At 42.1% G+C, this 22,050-nt stretch overlaps 1 protein-coding gene across 3 annotated transcripts in view; it reads right to left on the bottom strand.

Moving 5' to 3' along the window:
• Positions 1-389: 389 nt before the first annotated feature.
• LOC126483889 (uncharacterized) overlaps positions 390-22,050 on the bottom strand; it is a 132,982-nt gene continuing 111,321 nt past the window's right edge. For all 3 annotated transcript variants that reach the window (XM_050107149.1, XM_050107147.1, XM_050107148.1), the window contains one exon: positions 390-907. In XM_050107149.1, coding sequence (XP_049963106.1) covers positions 785-907 — 123 coding nt within the window. In that variant the 3' untranslated portion in view covers positions 390-784. The remainder of the gene's footprint in view (positions 908-22,050) is intronic.

The raw sequence follows: 22,050 nt of genomic DNA, 5'->3' as shown, positions 1-22,050 counted from the left end.
GTTTCTCAACCTTTTCCATTGCATGCAAATGTCGCATAAATGTGGAGTGATCACAGTTCGTCACTTTTGCCAGTTGTCAAGTACACTGACATGGATCATTGCTGATTCTTCATCAAACCCCGAAGGTCTTCAAAAGTATGGATAGTCATTAATGTCAAAACAGTCCTCTTTTTTTTTTTTTTTTTTTTTTAAAAAAAAAAGTAAACCATTTTCTTGCTGTGTTCTATCTAGTGCATGGTAAAAATGTTTCTGGCTGCCTCCGTTGCTGTCACCTCTCCACTGAACTCAAACAGAAGAATATGTCTGAACTGTTCCAATTTCTTCACTTGGCACTCCATTTTCTAGCATCCTCAGGTTTTAAATAATTAATTTTAGGTATTTTCAGCAAATTTCTTCAAAATACTTTAATAAAACCACTGATAATGGTTCTAGTAGACACCACAAATGGACAATCAGTTCCTATTTCTGTTAGGGTTCACATTACAAAAATACTGGATGCAACAAAGTGGGAGAAATTTATCCACAATTTACTGAGTTTTTAATTAGTAGTTTTAAATTATATATTTTTGCTACTGTCCATTTTTTTATTACATTATAGTCAATCGCCATCTACAAATTAAATCAAATACACAACATAACAAGTAAAACAAACAAACAAACAAACAAACAAACAAACAATGACACACACACACACACACACACACACACACACACACACACACAAAGGACTATGCCTTGTCCAGAGTTATGCAATAAATATTTTACACAAATCTATTCACAGAAGTCAAGTACAGTAATGGCTTTGGGAAGCAATAACGTTCAGAATCTTCCTGCGGTCCTCTCTGCTGGTTATTCCAATTTCTCTAAGGTCCATGTCACATAGTTCAAAGAATGTCTCCAAATCAAGCTGGAAAATAGATCAAATGAAAATTTTTGTATTGCTGGAAAATTCATGACTGAGTATGTTTCTCACCAAACACAGAAGACACAGAGCAGTGAACAGACACATAAGTATCCTTCATCTGGGCTTGTAACCCGCACAAATCTCTCCCCACCCCCACAAGTCTGAGCTTAGGAAGAATAATGCACTGAAGAAAATATATGGAAAGAGAAACAAAGTTAAAATACCAACATCATTATCACAACTATAACTCCTGAATGTAAAGATCTCACAGAAAAAAAGACAAACTGACATCCTTAGACTATTAAACAAGCTGGAAAGTGGAAAGGAATTGTATTATGATAAACTACACTCCTGGAAATGGAAAAAAGAACACATTGACACCGGTGTGTCAGACCCACCATACTTGCTCCGGACACTGCGAGAGGGCTGTACAAGCAATGATCACACGCACGGCACAGCGGACACACCAGGAACCACGGTGTTGGCCGTCGAATGGCGCTAGCTGCGCAGCATTTGTGCACCGCCGCCGTCAGTGTCAGCCAGTTTGCCGTGGCATACGGAGCTCCATCGCAGTCTTTAACACTGGTAGCATGCCGCGACAGCGTGGACGTGAACCGTATGTGCAGTTGACGGACTTTGAGCGAGGGCGTATAGTGGGCATGCGGGAGGCCGGGTGGACGTACCGCCGAATTGCTCAACACGTGGGGCGTGAGGTCTCCACAGTACATCGATGTTGTCGCCAGTGGTCGGCGGAAGGTGCACGTGCCCGTCGACCTGGGACCGGACCGCAGCGACGCACGGATGCACGCCAAGACCGTAGGATCCTACGCAGTGCCGTAGGGGACCGCACCGCCACTTCCCAGCAAATTAGGGACACTGTTGCTCCTGGGGTATCGGCGAGGACCATTCGCAACCGTCTCCATGAAGCTGGGCTACGGTCCCGCACACCATTAGGCCGTCTTCCGCTCACGCCCCAACTCGTGCAGCCCGCCTCCATTGGTGTCGCGACAGGCGTGAATGGAGGGACGAATGGAGACGTGTCGTCTTCAGCGATGAGAGTCGCTTCTGCCTTGGTGCCAATGATGGTCGTATGCGTGTTTGGCGCCGTGCAGGTGAGCGCCACAATCAGGACTGCATACGACCGAGGCACACAGGGCCAACACCCGGCATCATGGTGTGGGGAGCGAGCTCCTACACCGGCCGTACACCACTGGTGATCGTCGAGGGGACACTGAATAGTGCACGGTACATCCAAACCGTCATCGAACCCATCGTTCTACCATTCCTAGACCGGCAAGGGAACTTGCTGTTCCAACAGGACAATGCACGTCCGCATGTATCCCGTGCCACCCAACGTGCTCTAGAAGGTGTAAGTCAACTACCCTGGCCAGCAAGATCTCCGGATCTGTCCCCCATTGAGCATGTTTGGGACTGGATGAAGCGTCGTCTCACACGGTCTGCACGTCCAGCACGAACGCTGGTCCAACTGAGGCGCCAGGTGGAAATGGCATGGCAAGCCGTTCCACAGGACTACATCCAGCATCTCTACGATCGTCTCCATGGGAGAATAGCAGCCTGCATTGCTGCGAAAGGTGGATATACACTGTACTAGTGCCGACATTGTGCATGCTCTGTTGCCTGTGTCTATGTGCCTGTGGTTCTGTCAGTGTGATCATGTGATGTATCTGACCCCAGGAATGTGTCAATAAAGTTTCCCCTTCCTGGGACAATGAATTCACGGTGTTCTTATTTCAATTTCCAGGAGTGTATAAACCTCATCATTATGATAGTATAAAGCAAGCTGACCTGTGTAACTTTTCTGTTGGGATGTTATGAAATGATGGGGTAGTGAGAAGCCACTTAACAACCTTATTCATCATTTACAGCAAGCTAGACTAACCAGAACTGCAGGCAAACATTATTATCACATGTAATAAAATAACATATGGCAGCAATAATTAAAATCTTGCCATGCTCTTCCAATTTTTAAAGACAAGTGCGAATAAGACTAAATCATACATTCTGGATTCTAGACTCAAAGATCAAGTTTTTGACACCCTGTCATGTTATGAATTCAGTTAGAAGGACAGAATGAGATGTAGAAATGGACCGTGAAGAAGAGAAATGAGAATCACAATTAAGAACTAGGTGAAAAGAAGAAAAGAAGATGGATGAAAAACAAAAAAGAGTTATTAGTGGTCACCTTTCCATACTAATTAATATCTTATTTGAAGGATTACTTCCCTCATCACTTCAAAAATCAACATCAGGGATAAATTCCTACCTCTCACAGGTTGAAGGTATGTACACTCTCCTTTGCCTGTTTCCACTAATTCTAGCATCTCACATCCCCATCTTTTAGTACTGCCTCATTCAGTGTGGGTAGAACATCATCAACCTCAAACCTAAGCAATATTTCATCAATGTATGTTGGTTCTTATTTGGAGTTAGGTTGAGAATTGTCATCTCCTTCTACAAAATTTGTGTTGTTGTCTTAATAGTGTTCATGTGATTTATCTAAATAAAAATCCACAAATACCTGCTGAGGCTAATGTATGGTATGATGGAGCAGCTTTATTTTTTTTTCAAATGAGGATCCTACAATCTTTTGGCAGCCATATTTTGCAAGCACTTTGAATAATCTACCAATATCCCTTGCTTTGTCTTCAAGGTCAAACGTCACTTAGTTTGAGGGCCTTTTTCAGAATCTCTTTTGGAAACACTTGTGTGATGACATATGTCAGGTTTCCTTTCTACTATGGCAGTCCATTGGATGTAGTTTACCATGTTGATAACTTAAGCTGAAGATAATGGCAGTCCTGACTTAAGAAACTTGCAGCAAGCCACATCGAACAAAGTATGTTTATTTCCATACCTTAATACTCGGAGGTGGCTACATGCTTGTCGTCCTGAGAGTGAAGTCAATTCTCTGAATGCTCTACTCTTTCCATTTCCTGAATGAAAGCATTCAATGTTATGTGCAGTTTGATTTTAGGATGGTGGTCCATAGAAATAAGAGATGATTAATTCCAAAAGCTGTTTGAGATTAACTCTCATTTGATGAAAAGAGTACACAATATTTCCTTTAATTACATACCTTTTGAGGTCAACTACTCCACTGGATTTCAAACCTGTTGTGGATTCATCTTTAGCCCTTCTGCTGGAATAAGAAGCCACTGGCTCCGAAAACTTGCCTAATTACAACCATCTTATGTGTGTACTCTGCCGCTTCTTGGATTTAAGAGGCCAAATGAACATACCAAATTTTAATACTGCTTTCTGTAATTTTCAGTTAGATAATGATGCACAGGTATTCAACCTTTTTAAAATAAAACATGTTATTAACTCTTTCTTACACTTACTTCCACATTCACACAAACATGTGTATATAAAAGAACAATATTTCTTTGATATCGCTTGTCAGTATTACTCCAGATTAAAAATTAAAATTAATCTCATTTCAGTAATTTAAATTATTAAAATGTGTGATATGCAACTACTGTTCATGCAGCAAAGGATTTTAATGCATATTTTGGAAGTGGCCAATTGATAAATAAGTAAAAATAAGCTTTGTGACTGCATGTGGTTCACTCAGTGTCTCCTAAAAAGTACCTCACTTTTTCATGCCCTAGTTTACCACAAAAATTGTATTTGCATGATGGCCTTTTGATTTTAGATGTGATTTGTCACAGTCACTTCAAATATCCCTTTTTGATTTGTTGATTAACTATTTACCATGTTTAATCTACATTATGGTACTCATTTTTGTCACCTGTTTGGATCCTTGTGTTGGAAATTTGTGGCAAGTTCTTATGGGACCAAACTACTTAATCTAACTTAAACTAACTTACGCTAAGGATGCCACACACACATCCATGCCTGAGGGAGGACTCAAACCTCTGACGGGGGGAGCCGCGTGGACTGTGACAAGACGCCTCAGACTGCGCAACTGATACACAAACAAATGGGCGGGGAGAGGGGGGGTGATGGCTGCGAGGGGACATGCAGGTGCACAGTATAGGACACGCATAGGTGCGTTCTGGCTGGATCGAGGAGTTATGACTTGGAGGAAGAGTGAGTGGGGAGGGAGAAATAGAATAGACTAAGGGACAGACGTGGAGAAGAACGTTTGGACACAGGATGACTGAAGTCAGTTTCATAGGGCAGGGCTGCAGGTGGGTGTGGGGCTTGGGGATAGGTAGATTTGGGCCAGGAGGATTACGGGAACAAAGGCTATGTTGCAAGGATGACTCACATCTACATACTTAAGGCAATTTATTGTTTAGAAGGATCCAGAAAGCACAGGTTATGAAGTAGCCACTGAAATCAAGCATATTGTGCTCAACAGTGTTGCGCCACTGCACTGTCAAATCTGATCTTGGCTGCAGTTTGACAATGGCTATTTAGTAGGGTGGACAGCTAGTGTGTAATCATGCCCACAAAACATACTGTGACCTGATATAAGACATGGCTGTTTTCACAGATGGCCCTGCCTGGGATAAGATAGGTAAGCCTGTGACTGGACTGGAGCAGTATCTGCTCAGTGATTGCATTGTCTTGCACTTGGGTCTTCCACAGGGATATTTTCCATGTAGCAAGGAGTAGAAGTAGGTGTTGTGTAAGAAAGGAGTAGCACAGAGTGCCTTTTGGGTGGGTGGCATATTAGTACTTTGGGAAGGGTGGGAAAGATTTTGAGTAGGATGCTCCTCATTTCTGGGAATGATGACAAATTGTCAAAGTCCTGGCAAAAGATACAGTTTAGGTTTTCCACTCCAGGATGATACAGGTAAAGGAGGGGTGCTGTTTTGAAGTTGGTTCCTGAGGGCAGTCAGAGGTTAAGGGCATATGTGAATATGACACAGGAAATGTCTGCAGCTAGGTTTGGGGTAGGGGTGGGGATAGGAACGGGGAAAGGGGGGGGGGGGTAATGCAAGTTTAAGGCTTTCAGAATTTTGAGCAATGTTGGTTTTTGGACAGTTTTGGATGGAGGCTTTGGTCATCTTCTAGGAATTCCCTAATTCCAACTTGGCCTCATTTTGCTTTAATATCTCTGTTCACAAGTACACAAATCTCTAGACAGTGAAAAGAACAGTCACCCACAATTTCACATTAGACTCTGATTTAATAATAGGCCCTGCAGAAGAAGTTTCATAACTATTATGGTGAACTACAATGCTTACATGGAGGAAGGTGTCTGCCAACTGTCTGACTCTACACCTACAAGCCTTGCTATAGTGATCCCATCCCATAAGTCCAACATAACCTTAAATCCCTATGCTTTCCAAAATCCATAAATAAATCTAACAAACCAGGGCCCCAATGTAGCTGCTTACTGTCTTATCATTCAAAGAAAACTTACTCTTTTTTATCAAAATCTTAAACCCATTGCCTGTTGCAAGGCTCCTATTATCAAAGATATGGACCACTTCTTTCACCAACTGTCAGCCACACCCACTCCATTACCACTTGTCTCCCTAATCGTCACTGCTGACGCTACCTCTGTACACACCAACCACCAATGTACCCTCATGCTCATTGCCTTGCCTTCTCCTACACCTCATTCCTTATAAACTTACCTAACTACATCTTTACATTATACAACTTCTATGTTAAAAGGAGAATTTGCAAACAAATACATAGCAAGCCCATAGCACTCACATGGAAAGTTCCCATACGAATCTGTTTATGAGCTATCAAGAGGAAACCTTCCTAGTTACCCAAATTCCATGCCTCATGCCTCTTTCCATTTCACTGATGACACATTCATGATTTGCACCCAGGGCCAGGACACTATCCACATGCTGTCACAACCTTTCATTTCACCTGGTCTTGCACATCACAATGTGCCACCTACCTAGATGTTGACCTCCACTTCTCTAATCTACACCTCTCTCCATAAGAAGATCACTGTCAAGAGCACTTGCATTTTGATAGCTGCCATCCCCTCCACACACACACACACACACACACACACACACACACACACACAAAATAAGTTCCCATATATTCTGGCCATTTATGGATCGTGCATATTTAGTGGTAAACAACCCCTTACCCATTATGCTGAAGATCTTAGTATGTCCTTCACCAGGCATTACACCCCTTCCCCCTCCACCAAACCTAGTCTCCAAACATTTTCCATGCTGTATTCACACATGCCACTAATCCTCCAACCATCCTTGGAACCACCTGCAAAAGAACACACCTGTACCCCCCCTCCCCATCACTGCCACTTCACATCGTCTGGGACTGAAACAACTGATCATTGAGCACAGAAATAAGGAACACCCTAACCACAATCTTTCCCATCCCCTCCTGAAGAGCTATTCTGCAACTACCTGATCTCTACAATGTGGTAGTCCATTGTTCCACCATACCTACCTTCAAGCCCTTGTGAATGGATAATATCACTATGAAATACCAATGAGTAAGACCCATCACATACATCAACCCAGCAGATTCTACTCCAGTCCTGTCACAGGCTTATCTTATCCTGTCAGAGGCAGAGTCACCTGTGAAATCAGTCATGTCATGTCAGCTCTGCTGTAATTTATGCAAAGTATTTTATGTGGGCATGACTACCAACCACCTGTCCCCTCATGTGAATAGCTGCTGCCAAAAATGGCCAAGATCAGAACTGACAACTCCATGACAAAGCACAATAGACTCTATTTCAATGACTGTTTCATAACAAGTGGTATCTGGGTCCTTCTCCATATACCTCCTCTAAATTTTATGGAGGAGAGTTGTCCTTGCAACACATTCCTTGTTCCTGTTATCCAACTGGCTTTAATCTCTGCAAGCCCCTTCCCCAAACCCAGCTACACCTTGCTCCAGGAACCTAAATTCAGTCATCCAGCACACACTTCGTCTTCTCCACAGACTACTACTCGTCCTGGTCGTGGTCATCTCCCCTACCAATCCAATCCTCTATGTCATTATGTGCTGTGCACAACTCCCCATCTGTCACCACAAAAAATTTCAATGGTGCCACATTCCTATCCTATGCACCTGCTGCCTTTCCCCAAAGCTAGCAAAGTGTTCAGTCTTGTTTATTGCCAACTGATGCCGCAGTACCTCAACTATTTGGTGAGTGTTTCCTTTACTCCACTAGTTACTAAATGTGAAAAACTTAGATTTGTGACAGGAAAATTTTGTCAAAAGTTAAATACTGTTAGTTATAAATAGATAAGCTGAATGATTTTTTTAAGTTAGATGGAAAGGGAAAGTTAAACACTGTACATCTAAAACCCACCATAATTTTCTGTAAGACTGAAGAGTAGCATTATTGAGAATAAAATACAGTTCATGTAGACATCCACTGCAACTTGCTCACAATAATAAAGAAAACAAAGGTTTAGTGGCACATCACCACTGACCAACTTGCATCATGTGAACCTTGAGATGTTTAAGCAATGCTGATTTATGAGCATGTCCTTTGGATGCATATAATGATGCACTGCATGTCTCAATTCATTTCAACTGATGCTCAATGGCTTTTCCACCGTATGTTAGCCATTCTTTCACTAGGCTTTCATGGTAGCAAGCATGCTAATGATGGCCCAACAACACATGCTACGTGTACTCATCACAGTTTCAACATGCTTCTATATTGCTAATCATTGCTAAAAATTTGATTTGCTTCTTTTGCTAAATTTATGGAATCAGGTGTGTTATTTGTTAAATGCTTCTCAGGTCATGTGATCACAGTGTTGTAACTTATCTAATGCTTTTATTTATAAATATTAACATCCGTTCTTTTTTAGATAACTTGATGATGATTGCAGTAATCAAAACCAGTTATTAAACTGAATGCATTTGTGTTCAATAGAGCTTGGATTTTATTGAGAAGTCATATTTTTTTCCTGAACATCAGGGTGAAATCTACAACAATTTACACATGTATCTAGGCTTTGTAGTGCAGAAAAATGAATTTCTACTGTGCGTATGAAGCCCATATATACACTGTTTTTAGTAATAGATACTTTCAGCTAACTTTTGCCATAATAGGTCGTATTTCAGTCAACCTTTTTCCAAAATGCATATTTGTCTTTCTTTTCAGGCCACAAGAATAAAAACACAAAAATGTTGCTCACACGAAAATGTTTCAGGTGATATTGTCACAAATAAGCACAACAATTACTACAGTACTTTATTTATCAGGATTATAGTAGACAAGTAGTGTAACACACTAGTCGGTTCGCTGACGTGTGACAGTTTGGCACAGGATCGACAAAATTCTCTCTGACCCAACAAAGATGGACATTTTCACACAGTTCAGTTTGAATACAATCTCTGTCTGCTTCAACATGTCAAAAGTATGATGCTCCAAAAGCAGAAGTTGCGATGTTTTGTTTGTGATTCTGAAGATAAGTTTTTCAGCACTGATGGGGAAAATATTATTTTGCAAAATATGCGAAGTTAAAGTTAGTGCAGAAAAGGACTTGAATGTGCAACAACACTGTAATACCATCAAACTGTGTGAAGAAAAGTGCTGAAAACGACAATAGACAAACACTGTTATCTGAGGAGAGAGGTCCATCTTTAAGACTGAAATCATTCTTCAAGCACGTGTGAGAGATGATGGTGTCTTGCAACATCCAATTAGAGAAACTGAAGAATCACTACTTCAGATAGTTCTCGGAGATTTACATGAAATGTCCAGTTCCAGATGAGTCTACATAGAGAAGAACTATTTCTCAATGTGCTACGAGGAAGTAAGCAACAAAATAATAATTAGTGTAGCTGATCAAATGGTCTGTGTGTTCACAGATGACATCCCCGATGTGTGTACGCATTAAGTTGCAAATGGTTTTGTTGGTGTTCTGAAAGTCGACAGGGCTGGAGAAATGTTCCTCCCGTCATGTGAAGCTTTCAAGAGAGTAAACAACTTGACAATTGCCATTTGGTTTGATGACTCTATGAAGCTTATGTGGCCACATGGTATGAACACTGAATGTGCTACTGCTAGTAACAGAGGATGCTTCATACATGACTTAAGTGGCCAAGGAGCTTCAGATTCTCTACTCCAGTACATTGTACCTCCCTCGCCTTACTCTGCACATGTGTTACACAGAGCAGCAGAAGAGGTGTGATCAAATTACTATGATGTTGACAAATTAATTTCCTGTGGCAAGAAAATGTATGTGGAAGCTCCGCTACAGTTTCAGAAATTCAAGGAACAAGCATCTCCACTGCCGATTCCGACTCGGCCCATTCATACATGTGTGGTTCTTGGCTTAATGCTGCTGAGTATTATTGTAGCAACTGTACCAAAATAAAGACAATATTTTGTGAGCTTGATAGTGACGAATCAGATGCTGTAAAAATTGTGAAAGGTGTGCATACATCAGTATCAACTTTTCTGTGGTATCAAAAGACATCACATGAGTGGAAGCTGCTGGTACTCAGCTGTGTGATGGCCTGGATATTGTGCATCATGTGCAAAGTGAATTGGGTCAAACTCACGGTCATGTGGCTGACAAAGTGAACAATCAATTGCAAAGTGTTCTCCAGAAGAGTCCTGTATAATCCACAATGTACAAAATTTGTGGCGGTCTTTCTGGGAATGTCACAAGATTTGAAGATAACAAACTAAAGCTGGCCTGTAGAGACCCCACCTTCAAATGTGTTCCTGTGACATCCTGTTATGTGGAAGAGAAGCTTTTCCGGGCACAAAACAATCCTCAACAATAATCATAGCTGTTTGAAAATGGAAAACCTGAAAATGCACCTCGTGATTCAGGGCAACCACTTGGAAACGGAAGATTGGCACAATATGTTAACTAATTTGAAATACCTTAAACAAGTGGTGTGCAGTAATAAAAACATGGTTTTATTGTTTGGACAGGTGGTGGAGTTTTCATACATGGTCACATACCAAGTTTTTCCTTAATATCTTTTTTGTTACATATACTGGAGCTTGAAGGTCCAAGGTATACACAGTTGAAAAATGGATAGAGTGCAAGCATGCGGTCATCTAGTCCTTGCTGAAAAAGGCCATGAGTGCACAGGAGATCCACAATGACCTGACAAGGACATTAGAAACGGATTCCCCTCCTACTTGAATGTGAAAAAGTGGGTGGCAGAATTCAAGTGGGGCAACACTTCCGGCCAAGATGCACCTCACTAGTGGAAATCCATTAATGACCAACATGGAGGAAAACATTACTGCATTGCAGGATATCATCATGGCAGACTGGCATGTGACAGAACACTACTTTGCAAAGAGAGTGGGCATAACACAGGAATGTGCCGGACACATCATAAGAGTTGTGCTAATGCCAAAGGTCTCATGTCGATGGACCCCAAGAATGTTCACACCAGAAGACAAATGCCAGACACATGTCATATCTACTGAAAATTTGACCACTTTTGAGGCAGTTCCTGTGACATTTCTCAAATGTTTTGTGACAATGGATGAAGCATAGGCTCACCACTAAGTCTGAATCCAGTGTCCAATTGAAACAGTGGAAACACCACTCCTCACCCACCCGATGAAGTTCAAGTCAGTCACATCAGCTGGCAAGGTGATAGCCTCTGTTTTTTCGGGTTGGGGGGGGTGGGGGGTTACCCTGACTGCATACCTCAAAAAAGGTGAAACAGTAAATGGAGAATATTATGCTGTTCATCTAATGTGTTTAAGGGAGGCCATCAAAGTGAAATGTGTTGAGATGTTGATAAAACATTCAACAGGACAATGCGCCTGCACACATGCCCGTCATTGAAAAGTCTTCCATCGAGTCCTGCGGCTTCCAACTGCTTAAACATTCACCCAATTTGTCCCCCTACGGCTTTCATCTCGTCCTTAAGCTCAAGAAACATCTAGCTGGAACCCATATTTGATCAGATGATGATGCCGTGGCTGTGGTAGAGGACTTTTTTTTGTCATTCAGAAAGAAACATTCCACAAGAAGGGTATAATGGGCCTGCAGCACTGGTGGCAAAGGGTGTGTCCCTAAAAGGGGACTGTATCGAAGAATAGACATAACCATTTTGGCTACTGACAACCTTTATTGGGTGGATCGAGAATTTTTCAGTCACCCTGTGTAAATCAGTTAATGAGGCATACAGAAACAACTTTCAACTGACAAGTGTCTTTGTGGCTATGGAAATGCATAAACATAACTGTGAGCATGAAGAGATCAATAATGATTGAGATGGAATGAGATGATACACTGAAATATGATGAACTGTGAAAATATCTGGACTGAATGCCAGGATACCAAAGCAGACTCAGTCTCCTCTGACTTGGACAGAAGTGGAAAATATACTGCTTGACAAAAAAGAAGCACCCATAAGACATGGTCAGATATCAGTCTAACTTGGTATGCTCCATTGTGGGTATGTAAATGATCAGAATTACAATTCTATCTTACAGGTAGAAAAGCCACCATAGTGTATTAGTTTTGTTTGTGCTTAGTGTTGTGCCTGTTAGAATATGTAAGAAGCATGAAGAGCATCAAACGTACAATGATCAGTGTGAAGGATACTAATTTGCTGAGTGTAAGACAGTGTTTATCAGCACTTAACACGGTTTGAATGGGACCTCATTGTGGCTCTCCATTTGGTTGGCTGGCTGAGTTGTGCAATATTCAGATTTGTGGGGGTCATTCCAACATGACAGTGGCCTGATGTTGGACTGCATGGGAATGTGAGGGCAGGCATACTTGTTGTCAAGATCTGGCCAACCACATTCAGTCACCAAAGAAGAGGATCACTACATTGTGCACCAAGCGTATTGTATCCCCTTCTCATCTGTGCCTGCCACAAGAGAACAAGTAATGGTTGTCTGCCATAAGAGAACAAGTAATGGACTTCCTGCAACATTTGTGCCATCCTAATCATTGGTGAGCCATCAGCAACCAGGCTAGGAAATTGCCATCTCATGCATAGGCTGCCATCAACACAACACAAATGGCCATGTTTGAGTGGTGTCATGACGGATGGTGTTACATTGTCTTCAGCACATAATAACGGTTCTGCAATCTATGGAGGGGTCCCATTCTTCGTATATTCTGGAGTAACATAGTAGTGTGGGTCCAGGCATCATACAGTGGGGAGCCATTGGGTATGGCTTCAGGTCTCAGCTGGTAGTGTCCGAGGGAAGTCTGACAGTACAACAGCATATTGTCGGCATCCTCATGTTGAGGTACTCCAGTGCCCTGCAAGCTCTCCAGATTTGTCCTGATAGATTTTGTTTGGGACTAACTTGGATGTCAACTCTGTCCCAGAGTCAGTATTCGGGATATCAAGGTCCAGTTACAAGAGTTGTGAGCCAGCTTCCCCGTGGAGAGAGGATATGACGACTTTAATAAAGACTTCCCAACTGGATCAGTGGATGCACCCAGGAGTGAGGGGCAACATCATGATGATAAGTGGGTTCTTACATCATGATGATAAGTGGGTTCTTACATCATAATGATAAGTGGGTTCTTACAGCCAAGTTCTACGTAAATTTGAATTGATTGTAATTATTGAAGTAACATCACATACCCTCTCAACCTGTGAATTTTCATTTAGTATCATCTTCCCCTTATGAGTACTTCACAGTTTTTATGAGGTAGTGCACAAGGTGGATTGAGGGTCCAAGGCCTCCTGGTTTTTTTATCAGAAAATAGTTGCAAACAAAATCTGGAAATTCTGCCATTTTTGAATTTAATGTCCCGGCAGCCACACACACTTTTCACAGCATCAATGCCATGATTTCATGGTACCTGTAAGCACTTCATTTCAAAATTGCAAATTGGCATCCAAGTTTCATCCACCATCACAATAGTTAATGGAAAGTCCCTTTTATGTCATCATCATGTGTGAACATTATTGAGCAAATTGCCAAACGCACAGCTCCTGTATGTCCACATTCTTGGCGCCCACATGGAGCACAGTTTTTTCAAGTCTGCACACATCGCAGGGTAATGCTAATTTCAGAGGCAACAGCTTTCACACTCAATTGGCAATTCTCCAAAACAACTGTCTGCACTTGCATGACTACGTTATCAAACGGAACGATTCGAAGCCAAAATAGTTTTAGTTCACTGTCATATGAAGTTTGGTCTTCTTTGAACTTATCCATCCATGAACACACATTCTTCACATTTATGGCATCATCACCGCAAGTCTCACTCAACAGGCGATGAATTTCAAAGGGTATCACAAAACACAGTGGAGAAAACAAATGATTACCTGCTGCTCTTGTAATGAAAATCTTGCTAATAAAACGTTCTCGTGTTTCGAGCTGTGTCAAGTGGTTTACTGCCCACAAGCTTTCGGCGGAGATCTCCTCTGCCATTGTCAAGTGGATGACTGTCGTGTGGTTGTCATTGCTGTGCTTATATAGCTGCACCGTCACTCGTGACGTCACTGGTGCTCGGTCCTGCACCATATATGGTAATGTTTTGGCTGCGCAACTGCCGGGCCTGTTTCAACTCGCTCAACACCTGATCCCACACTGTACTCAGCTGCAATCCACCATTCTCTATTGACGGTGTAGTCAGAAATTCTAATATCTATGGCTTCATTTATCACACTATCCCAGAAGCCATTAGTCCATTTAATAATAGATGTCTCATCGAATGCAATTCGCTGTCTGTTTTCCAGAGCATGTTCTACTACAGCTGACTTTTCGGGATGGCACAGATGGTAACACCTTTCATGTTCTATTCGGCGCTGTTCAATAGTGCGAACATTCTGGCTGACATAAAACTGCCCACATCCACATGGGATCTTGTAAATTCCTGGTGTTCTGAGGCCTACATTGTCTTTCACAGATTTCATTAGTTGCCGGATCTTTGCTGGAGGCCTGAAGATTGTGTCTATTTTATGGCTCTTCAGGAGCCGACTAATCTTCCCTGTTGTCGAACCACAAAACGGTAAGAATGCAAGTTGCTTGGTGTCTTCTTAAGAGGTCTTCTTCCTTTGAAGCTTGGATGACATTGCTTGTGAGATCTGTTTGTTGTTGTAACCATTTTCTTCAAAAACTTTGCGTAAGTGGCTCAATTCTCTCGGCAAGTTTTCAGCATCTGAGATGCTTTCAGCTTGATGTACTAAGGTCCTCAGAACTGACTCTTTCTGTGCTGGGTGATGGAAGCTGGTGGCATGCAGATACCGATCCGTGTGGGTGAGCTTGCGGTAAATGCTATGACCTAGAGACCAATTGGGTTTACGACAGACAAGCATGTCCAAGAACGGCAGGGAACCCTCCTTCTCTACTTACATTGTGACGTTGATGTGGTTGTGGATGCTGTTGAGGTGCTCCAGGAACTCTTCTAATTTTTCTTGTCCATGTGGCCAAATGACGAAGGTATAGTTGACGTAGCGATAAAAATAGCTCGGCTTTGCAGGAGCTGTGTCCAAGGCGATGTCTTCGAAATGCTCCATAAAGAGGTTGGCTACTACTGGAGCTAATGGACTTCCCATCACCACGCCGTCAGTTTGGCTAAAATGTTCTCTATCATGTAAGAAATATAACGACGACAGAGTGTGCTTAAATAAATCCATGATGGTGTCGTCAAAGAGTTGGGACAGCAAGTCAATAGAGTCTGCGATGGGGTCACACGTGAATAAAGAAATCACTTCGAAGCTAACCAGAATATCCCCTTCAACAAGTCGCAGACCTTTAATCCAATTGATGAAGTCCACCGTATTCTTTATATGGTGTCCACAGTGTCCAACATGCGTAGAGAGGAGGCTGGCCAGATGTTTATCAAGTTTATAGGCTGGCGACCCGATGGTACTCACTATCGGTGTCAACGGTGTGTCCTTCTTATGCACCTTCGGCAGACCATAGAACGTGGTCCAGTGATGATCGTTTGAGAAACTCTGAAGTCTCACTATTCTGCGTGTTGGGTCCCGAGGTAATTTTTGGTATGTGTCTTCCTCCAACATCTGTCTGATTTTTGTGCCATAGTCGGCTCGTTCCATTAAGACAGCAGCATTGCCCTTGTCAGCTGGTAGGACGACGGTGAGAGGATCATTCTGGAGAGCACGGAGGTCTCTGTGTTCAGCTCTAGTCATATTTGAAACTGGTGGTTTGGATTTTAAAAGGATACGGTCTGTTTCTCTACGAATTTCCCCAGCCACATCACTTGGAAACTTATGAACCACTTACACCACTCAATATGTCAGTGAAGGGGATGCTTCGTGGTGAAGGAGCAAAGTCAAGTCCCTTCTTAAGTGCTGAGATGGCACCTGCGTCAATGTTTCTTGCTGTCATGTTGATCACAGCATGTTCCATAACTTTATGTTCTGCTCCATGTTGTTGCAGCAAAAGTCTATTGAATTTCCCTTTCTGCTTCTCCACTTCTTTCTGTCTTGATGATGTTTGCTGTGCAACTGTTGCTGTGTCGATCTAGTCCCAATCCAAAGCTGAAAGTGACCTTGTCAGTTGCAGGTGAATGGCCAAACGCTCACGGCCGTTTGTATCCAGGTGCTTTCTGGTGAAATCACTGTGAAAGCATGCATTCATACAAAATCTCGCTGTTTCTTGTACACAGATCAGTCCTCACTCTCCCTACAGACACTGTTGTGTGTGCCATACAGTACTATTATCTGTGTCCTACATACAAAAAGAGTACTCACATATTTTAAGCCAAATCAATTTTTTCTATTTGCTCCAAGCCTTGTGAAAGAAAACTGAAGACCTTATAACTTGAACCAACCTCCCCTAAGGTGAAGCCAACAGGAATAGATTATGTATATTGTCATCGTGATTCAGACAAATGGAAAACAACATCTGCAATGATTGTTCTATAAACTGTCTAGAAAAAGCTACAGTATCTAGAACACTCAACTAAAGTTGTATATCCCCATTATTTAAAAGAATGTGCAAACAGAAATCTCAGTCAAGCAATAGCTCCTGAAGTGTGTGTGTGTGTGTGTGTGTGTGTGTGTGTGTGTGTGTGTGTGTGTGTGTGTGTGTGTGTGTGTGTGTGAGAGAGAGAGAGAGAGAGAGAGAGAGAGAGAGAGAGAGAGAGAGGGAGAGAGAGAGAGAGAGAGGAGGGGGGAGGGTGCTCCCACATTATGCAGAACACCAGTCTTAAAAATTAGTTACAATGTTCAGCTTCTTTATTTTAAGCCAGTCAACTGCTCAGGGCCTGAACTATACAATTAGAGGGTATATTTAATAATTTTGTTTTAGCATTCAACATTGAATTTTCTACAAACCCTCACAAATGTCTATGAGCATTAGACTGTTAGTGATATGAAATCTCAGAAACTTCATTTTTTATTACTAAAACATAAGATTTATTTTTAAAATTCTATTATGCTAGACTGGTACATGGGCTGCACTCAATATCAGCTGCACAAGACTTATTTTTAAAATTATATTATGCCTGATTGATATAGGAGCTGCATGCCCATCTTCAGTGACACACTGTAAGTACTGTTATGACACACAAATGGTCGTAAGATGCCTACAACAGATAAACATGTATAAAAGTATGCTGGTATATGTCTCATCTTGTGAAGAACAAATTGCAGCCAACCACACAACTGTCAAAATAATAACAAGTTGAGGCATGTACTGCCACACATGTACATACAATTGCAGTACATCTTGAAGACCCTATACTGCCTGCCCCACATTGGCTGCTGCTGCCTCGTGTGTCACAAAGCAACACTACTCACAAGGAGGAGACCACAGACATGGCCAACCAAATCCGCACACTTTGCAAGTCACTTTTTTAACCTAAAAAAAAATGAAAGATTCTAAGATAATTTAACTCCATTCCCACATTTTTGAGACTCCTACTAAAGCTCATGTGGCAAAATCAACTGAGAATTAACAGAATCGATATATAATTTAAAAATGAGTGTTTTTCACGAACATATATGGGGTCAGCTGATCCATATTTTCACAAAACTTTCTGACTGCCAGTTGTGTATCTATGAGGTATGCACAGTTAAACAAAAGTGTTGTTGGCATATGACCAAAGCATCTTGCTGGGAAACAGAGAATCTCTGCTCAATTCCCAACTGTATTCCACAATCTGAGGAGAAGAAGAAGAAGATAAAGAAGAAAGCAAATGGGAATCGAACACAAGTTCTCCACTCCGCAGCCAGATGCCTTAGTCGCTACATCAGTAGCACTTTCACTGAACAGCTCTTACCATATCAATACATAAGCGGTACTCAAAAACGTTTCTTTTCTTGATTTCTGGGAAAATTTGCATTTGTGGACACCATATATGCTGATGAAAAATGCTCAGCTTTCAATCATCTATTGATCTTGTCAATTCTGAGTGGATTGCGTGTCATGAATGTCAGGGGTAGTTTTCTCAAAAATTGGGGGAGGGGGGGGGGGGGGTGTTGAAGCAAAATATCTTAAAATCTTTCAGTTTAGGTTGTGCACAAGTGATCTGTCAAATACAAGGCGAATCGGTTGGTCTTGCCTGAGGTCTTCCCCTTGCCTTGCCAGTCGCTGCTAGAATACTAGGTATTCTTCATGTTTTACAGTTCCTGTTAATATACATTACTGAAACATATGTAACACTTGACTAATTTGGAAACACACTGTTGAATGGGCACATCACATTTTGCTTAAAAAATAATTTCGTTTGTAACAGGGAACAAATTGACATTTTACAGTGTCACTGGACATCACATGAAAGACGTTACGAGCAATATGTTTGGGCCACCTCAGTCTACACATTGCAAAAACAAATTTCCAAATATCTGTCAAAACATCGGAGAAATATACATGATGACTCTGAAGAAAGACACCTGGTGTGTGTGTGTTTTCAGGAGACTTTTGCACATTTGTGTGTTGAAACAGCTTTGGTAAAAATCAATATTCCTGCAACAACTAATATGCATGGACAGAAATTAGGTAACAATACCATGAAATAGTTAAGCAACATACTATACATCCATCAAAGAAACATATCATTTGAGTTAATGTTGGCAGTGAAAATAGTCTTAATGTGAAGCATAACACAATTTTCCTTGGAAATAGTGGTTTCAATCTTTTTCACGAAAATTACATTTTTGGTGAACCTCAAATTGCTTAGAAAGTAATGGAAAATGGAGAAAACATATGCAACTTCAGAATTCCAAATGGGAAAATGGGAAGAATTGGTTAAATTTGAAAATGGCTCTCAAAACAGAGCATTTTTCTTTTCTTTTCTTTTTTTTGTAATTTTCACCCTTCCTATATCTTCAAAATTATAACTAAGGAAAGAATAAGAAAGGTTGTACGATAATGAATTTGCTTTTTTACATGGCAGTGTGAGGAGAACTTTGTATTACTCTTGTACAAAAACGGTGCAGCCAGTTAATGAAGTGGAGTATTGTGAGGCAATTCATTCTTGATATTTAAAGGATACCATGCTGAAATTGTGGAAATATATGGTACCAATGCACCATTTTATGGTCATGTGGTGCAGATCGATTCAGTATGGTCAAAAAAGTCTGAATGATGTGAAGAACAAAGCAGCAGACTGTCTCTCTATGAAAAATCAGAAATATCAAGAGAAGTGGAAGCCATAGCATGTCACAATCAAGACAATATTATACAGATACTGAAAATCAGTCATAGATCAGTTTCCAAAATCTTGCATATTTTGAACTTGAGAAGGTTGCCACCTGCTGGATTCTGCGACTGCTCGACACCCATCAAAAATCCTACCAAACTGAGGCAGCAGAGGCAATTTTGCAGCAGTGTCAGGTCAGTTCAAATGACCTATTTAGCAACCCAACTGCCATGGATGAGTGTTATGATTGATTGATTGATTAATTGAGACGGTTTATGGGACCAAACAGCGAGGTCATCAGTCCCACGATTCCGAAGTTACTCTCAGAAAAAAGAGGGTCACTCAAAGTGGAAAGATCAAGCCAGGGGAGTCAAATTATGTTCATGGGATCCCAGACCAAGAAGATACGAAGAGAGGTTCCGGACCACAACCACCCTGCCGCTGCTCCAGTTGTAAAGCACACCATTATATCTGAAAGTCAAAACCACTTTGCAGAGGAAACTGAGGGCCAGGTCAATATTAAAATTAAGCAATCTGGAAGACTATACTTAGCACAAAGAGCCAAAAGAAGGGGACATTCCACCAATATGAAGGATATTGTCAGTCTGGGTCCACAACCATGTTGTGGGGGTGGTTCATTATACAGAAGGAAACAATGGGTGAGCCTGATATGACCAATGTATAGACGGTATAAAACAGTGGTCTTCTTCTGAAAGGAGCAGAAGGGAATGCGTCAAACTGTAGTAGACTCCTTGAGTGTGCGGAGTTTATTACTATGAGCAGTAGTGCACCAGATCTCATTCCACTTTTGGGCAGAGAGAGATCTGATGTAGCTCTGCATACCTGCAGCTGTACTGGAATCATGAAAGGGAATGGGGGGGGGGGGGGGGGTAGGTAAATAAATATCTGCTTCTCCAGCCAAATGGTCAGCCTGTTCATTCCCTGGGATGCCCACACGACTTGGGACCCAGAGAAAGACAACTAGGCAGGCAGCATGGCCAAGGGCACAGAAGTCATGGATAGCAGAGACCAAAGGGTTATGGCATGTAACAGACACCGGAAAACCATAGGGGTGACAGATCATAGGACCCTGGAATAGATCTATCCTACCGTCAAGTAATCGCAGAGAGGAAGGGGAAACTGAGCCATAAACCTGACTATCATAATCTAGTCTGGACAAGACCAGAGCACAGTAAAAATGGAGAAGAGTGGTACCATCTGCACCCCAAGATGTGTGGGCCAGGAGGCGGAGAGCATTAAGCTTCCGCATGAATGTAGTCATGGGGCAGCCATATCAGATTTTTATCAAAAATAAGGCCCAAGAAATGAGACTGTGCTAAAACATCGAGGAGCTGGTTGCCTAAATAAAGTTTTGGATCGGGTGTACTGTGGGTCGACAACAAAAATGCATAACCTGCATTTTGGAGGGAGAAAATTAGAAGCCATGGGAGATGTCCTACACAGAGGCCCATCGGATGGCACCTTGGAGCTGGCGTTCAGTAGATGCTACCAAGTGGGAGCTGTACCACATGCAAAAATTGTTGACATACAATGTCGGGGTCGCCACAGGCCCAACAGAGTTACAAGCCCATTGATGGCTACGAGGAATAGTGTGACACTTAGTACAGAACCCTGTGGGATACCGTTCAGCTGAATCCGAGAGGCACTGAGTGAAGTGCCAACTTGAACCCAGAAGAGCCGCTGAGAGAAAAATTTGCGGGTAATAATTGGAAGAGAGTCACTGAAGCCCCAGCCATGGAGGATAACCAAAATGTGATGGCGCCAAGCAATGTTGTATGCTGTATGTAGGTCAAAGAAGACCACGACAAGGTGCCAGTGGTTAGTAAAAGCCTATTGGATTGGTTTCCAATCTGAGTAAATGGTCAATTGGAGATTGTCCTGCCCAGAAGCCACACTGATACGGGGACAAAAGGCCCCAAGATGAGTACCCAACACAATCTGATGCTAACCATCCTCTTGAGCAGTTTACAAAGTACATTTGTCAGGCTAATCGGGAAGTAGATGTTGAGAGACGTTGGGTTCTTTCCAGGCTTAAGGATGGCGATAACTATACCCATTGTGATGGGAAAGCACCCATGAGCCAAATGTGGTTGAAGACCCTGAGGAGATGTTGTCTCTGCGGAACATCCAAGTGCTGGATCATCTAGTTGTGGACAGAATCTGGACCTGGGGCCGTGTCTTGTTGTGCAGGTAGAAACAGAGAGGGGTCTGTCCAACTCAGTGTTTCTGCCAGAAAAAGGTAGCAGAAAATAACAAGGACGCTGATGCCATCGCAAGGTGTTCTGTATGGACAAATGAACTAGTGCACAGAGCACGTTGGAGGTTAAGACCCTGGACAGTTGACTGTCGCTGCAGCCCAGAAGGCTACAGAGCTCGTACCACACCTGCGATAAAGAGGAATATGTCCCCATGGAGGAAACATAGCATTCCCAGCATTCCTTTTTACTCTGCTTAATAAGGTAACATGCCTTATCACAGAGATGCTAAAAAGTGAGGAAGTTGGTCTGTGTAGGGTATCATTTAAATCGCTGCAGTGCCCGTCAGCATTCCTGGACAGAATGCCTGATGACCACAAAATGTTGGAGAATGGTTATCACAGAAGCGCATTTCTTGAAGATCACAACTGAGCGCAGAAAAGGAGAAGACAAGATA

The sequence above is a fragment of the Schistocerca serialis genome, chromosome 6 (genome assembly GCF_023864345.2).
Source record: "Schistocerca serialis cubense isolate TAMUIC-IGC-003099 chromosome 6, iqSchSeri2.2, whole genome shotgun sequence".
Lineage (NCBI taxonomy): Eukaryota > Metazoa > Arthropoda > Insecta > Orthoptera > Acrididae > Schistocerca > Schistocerca serialis.
The sequence above is the reverse complement of the archived record's forward strand: the minus strand, read 5'-3'. Positions and strand labels throughout refer to the sequence as shown.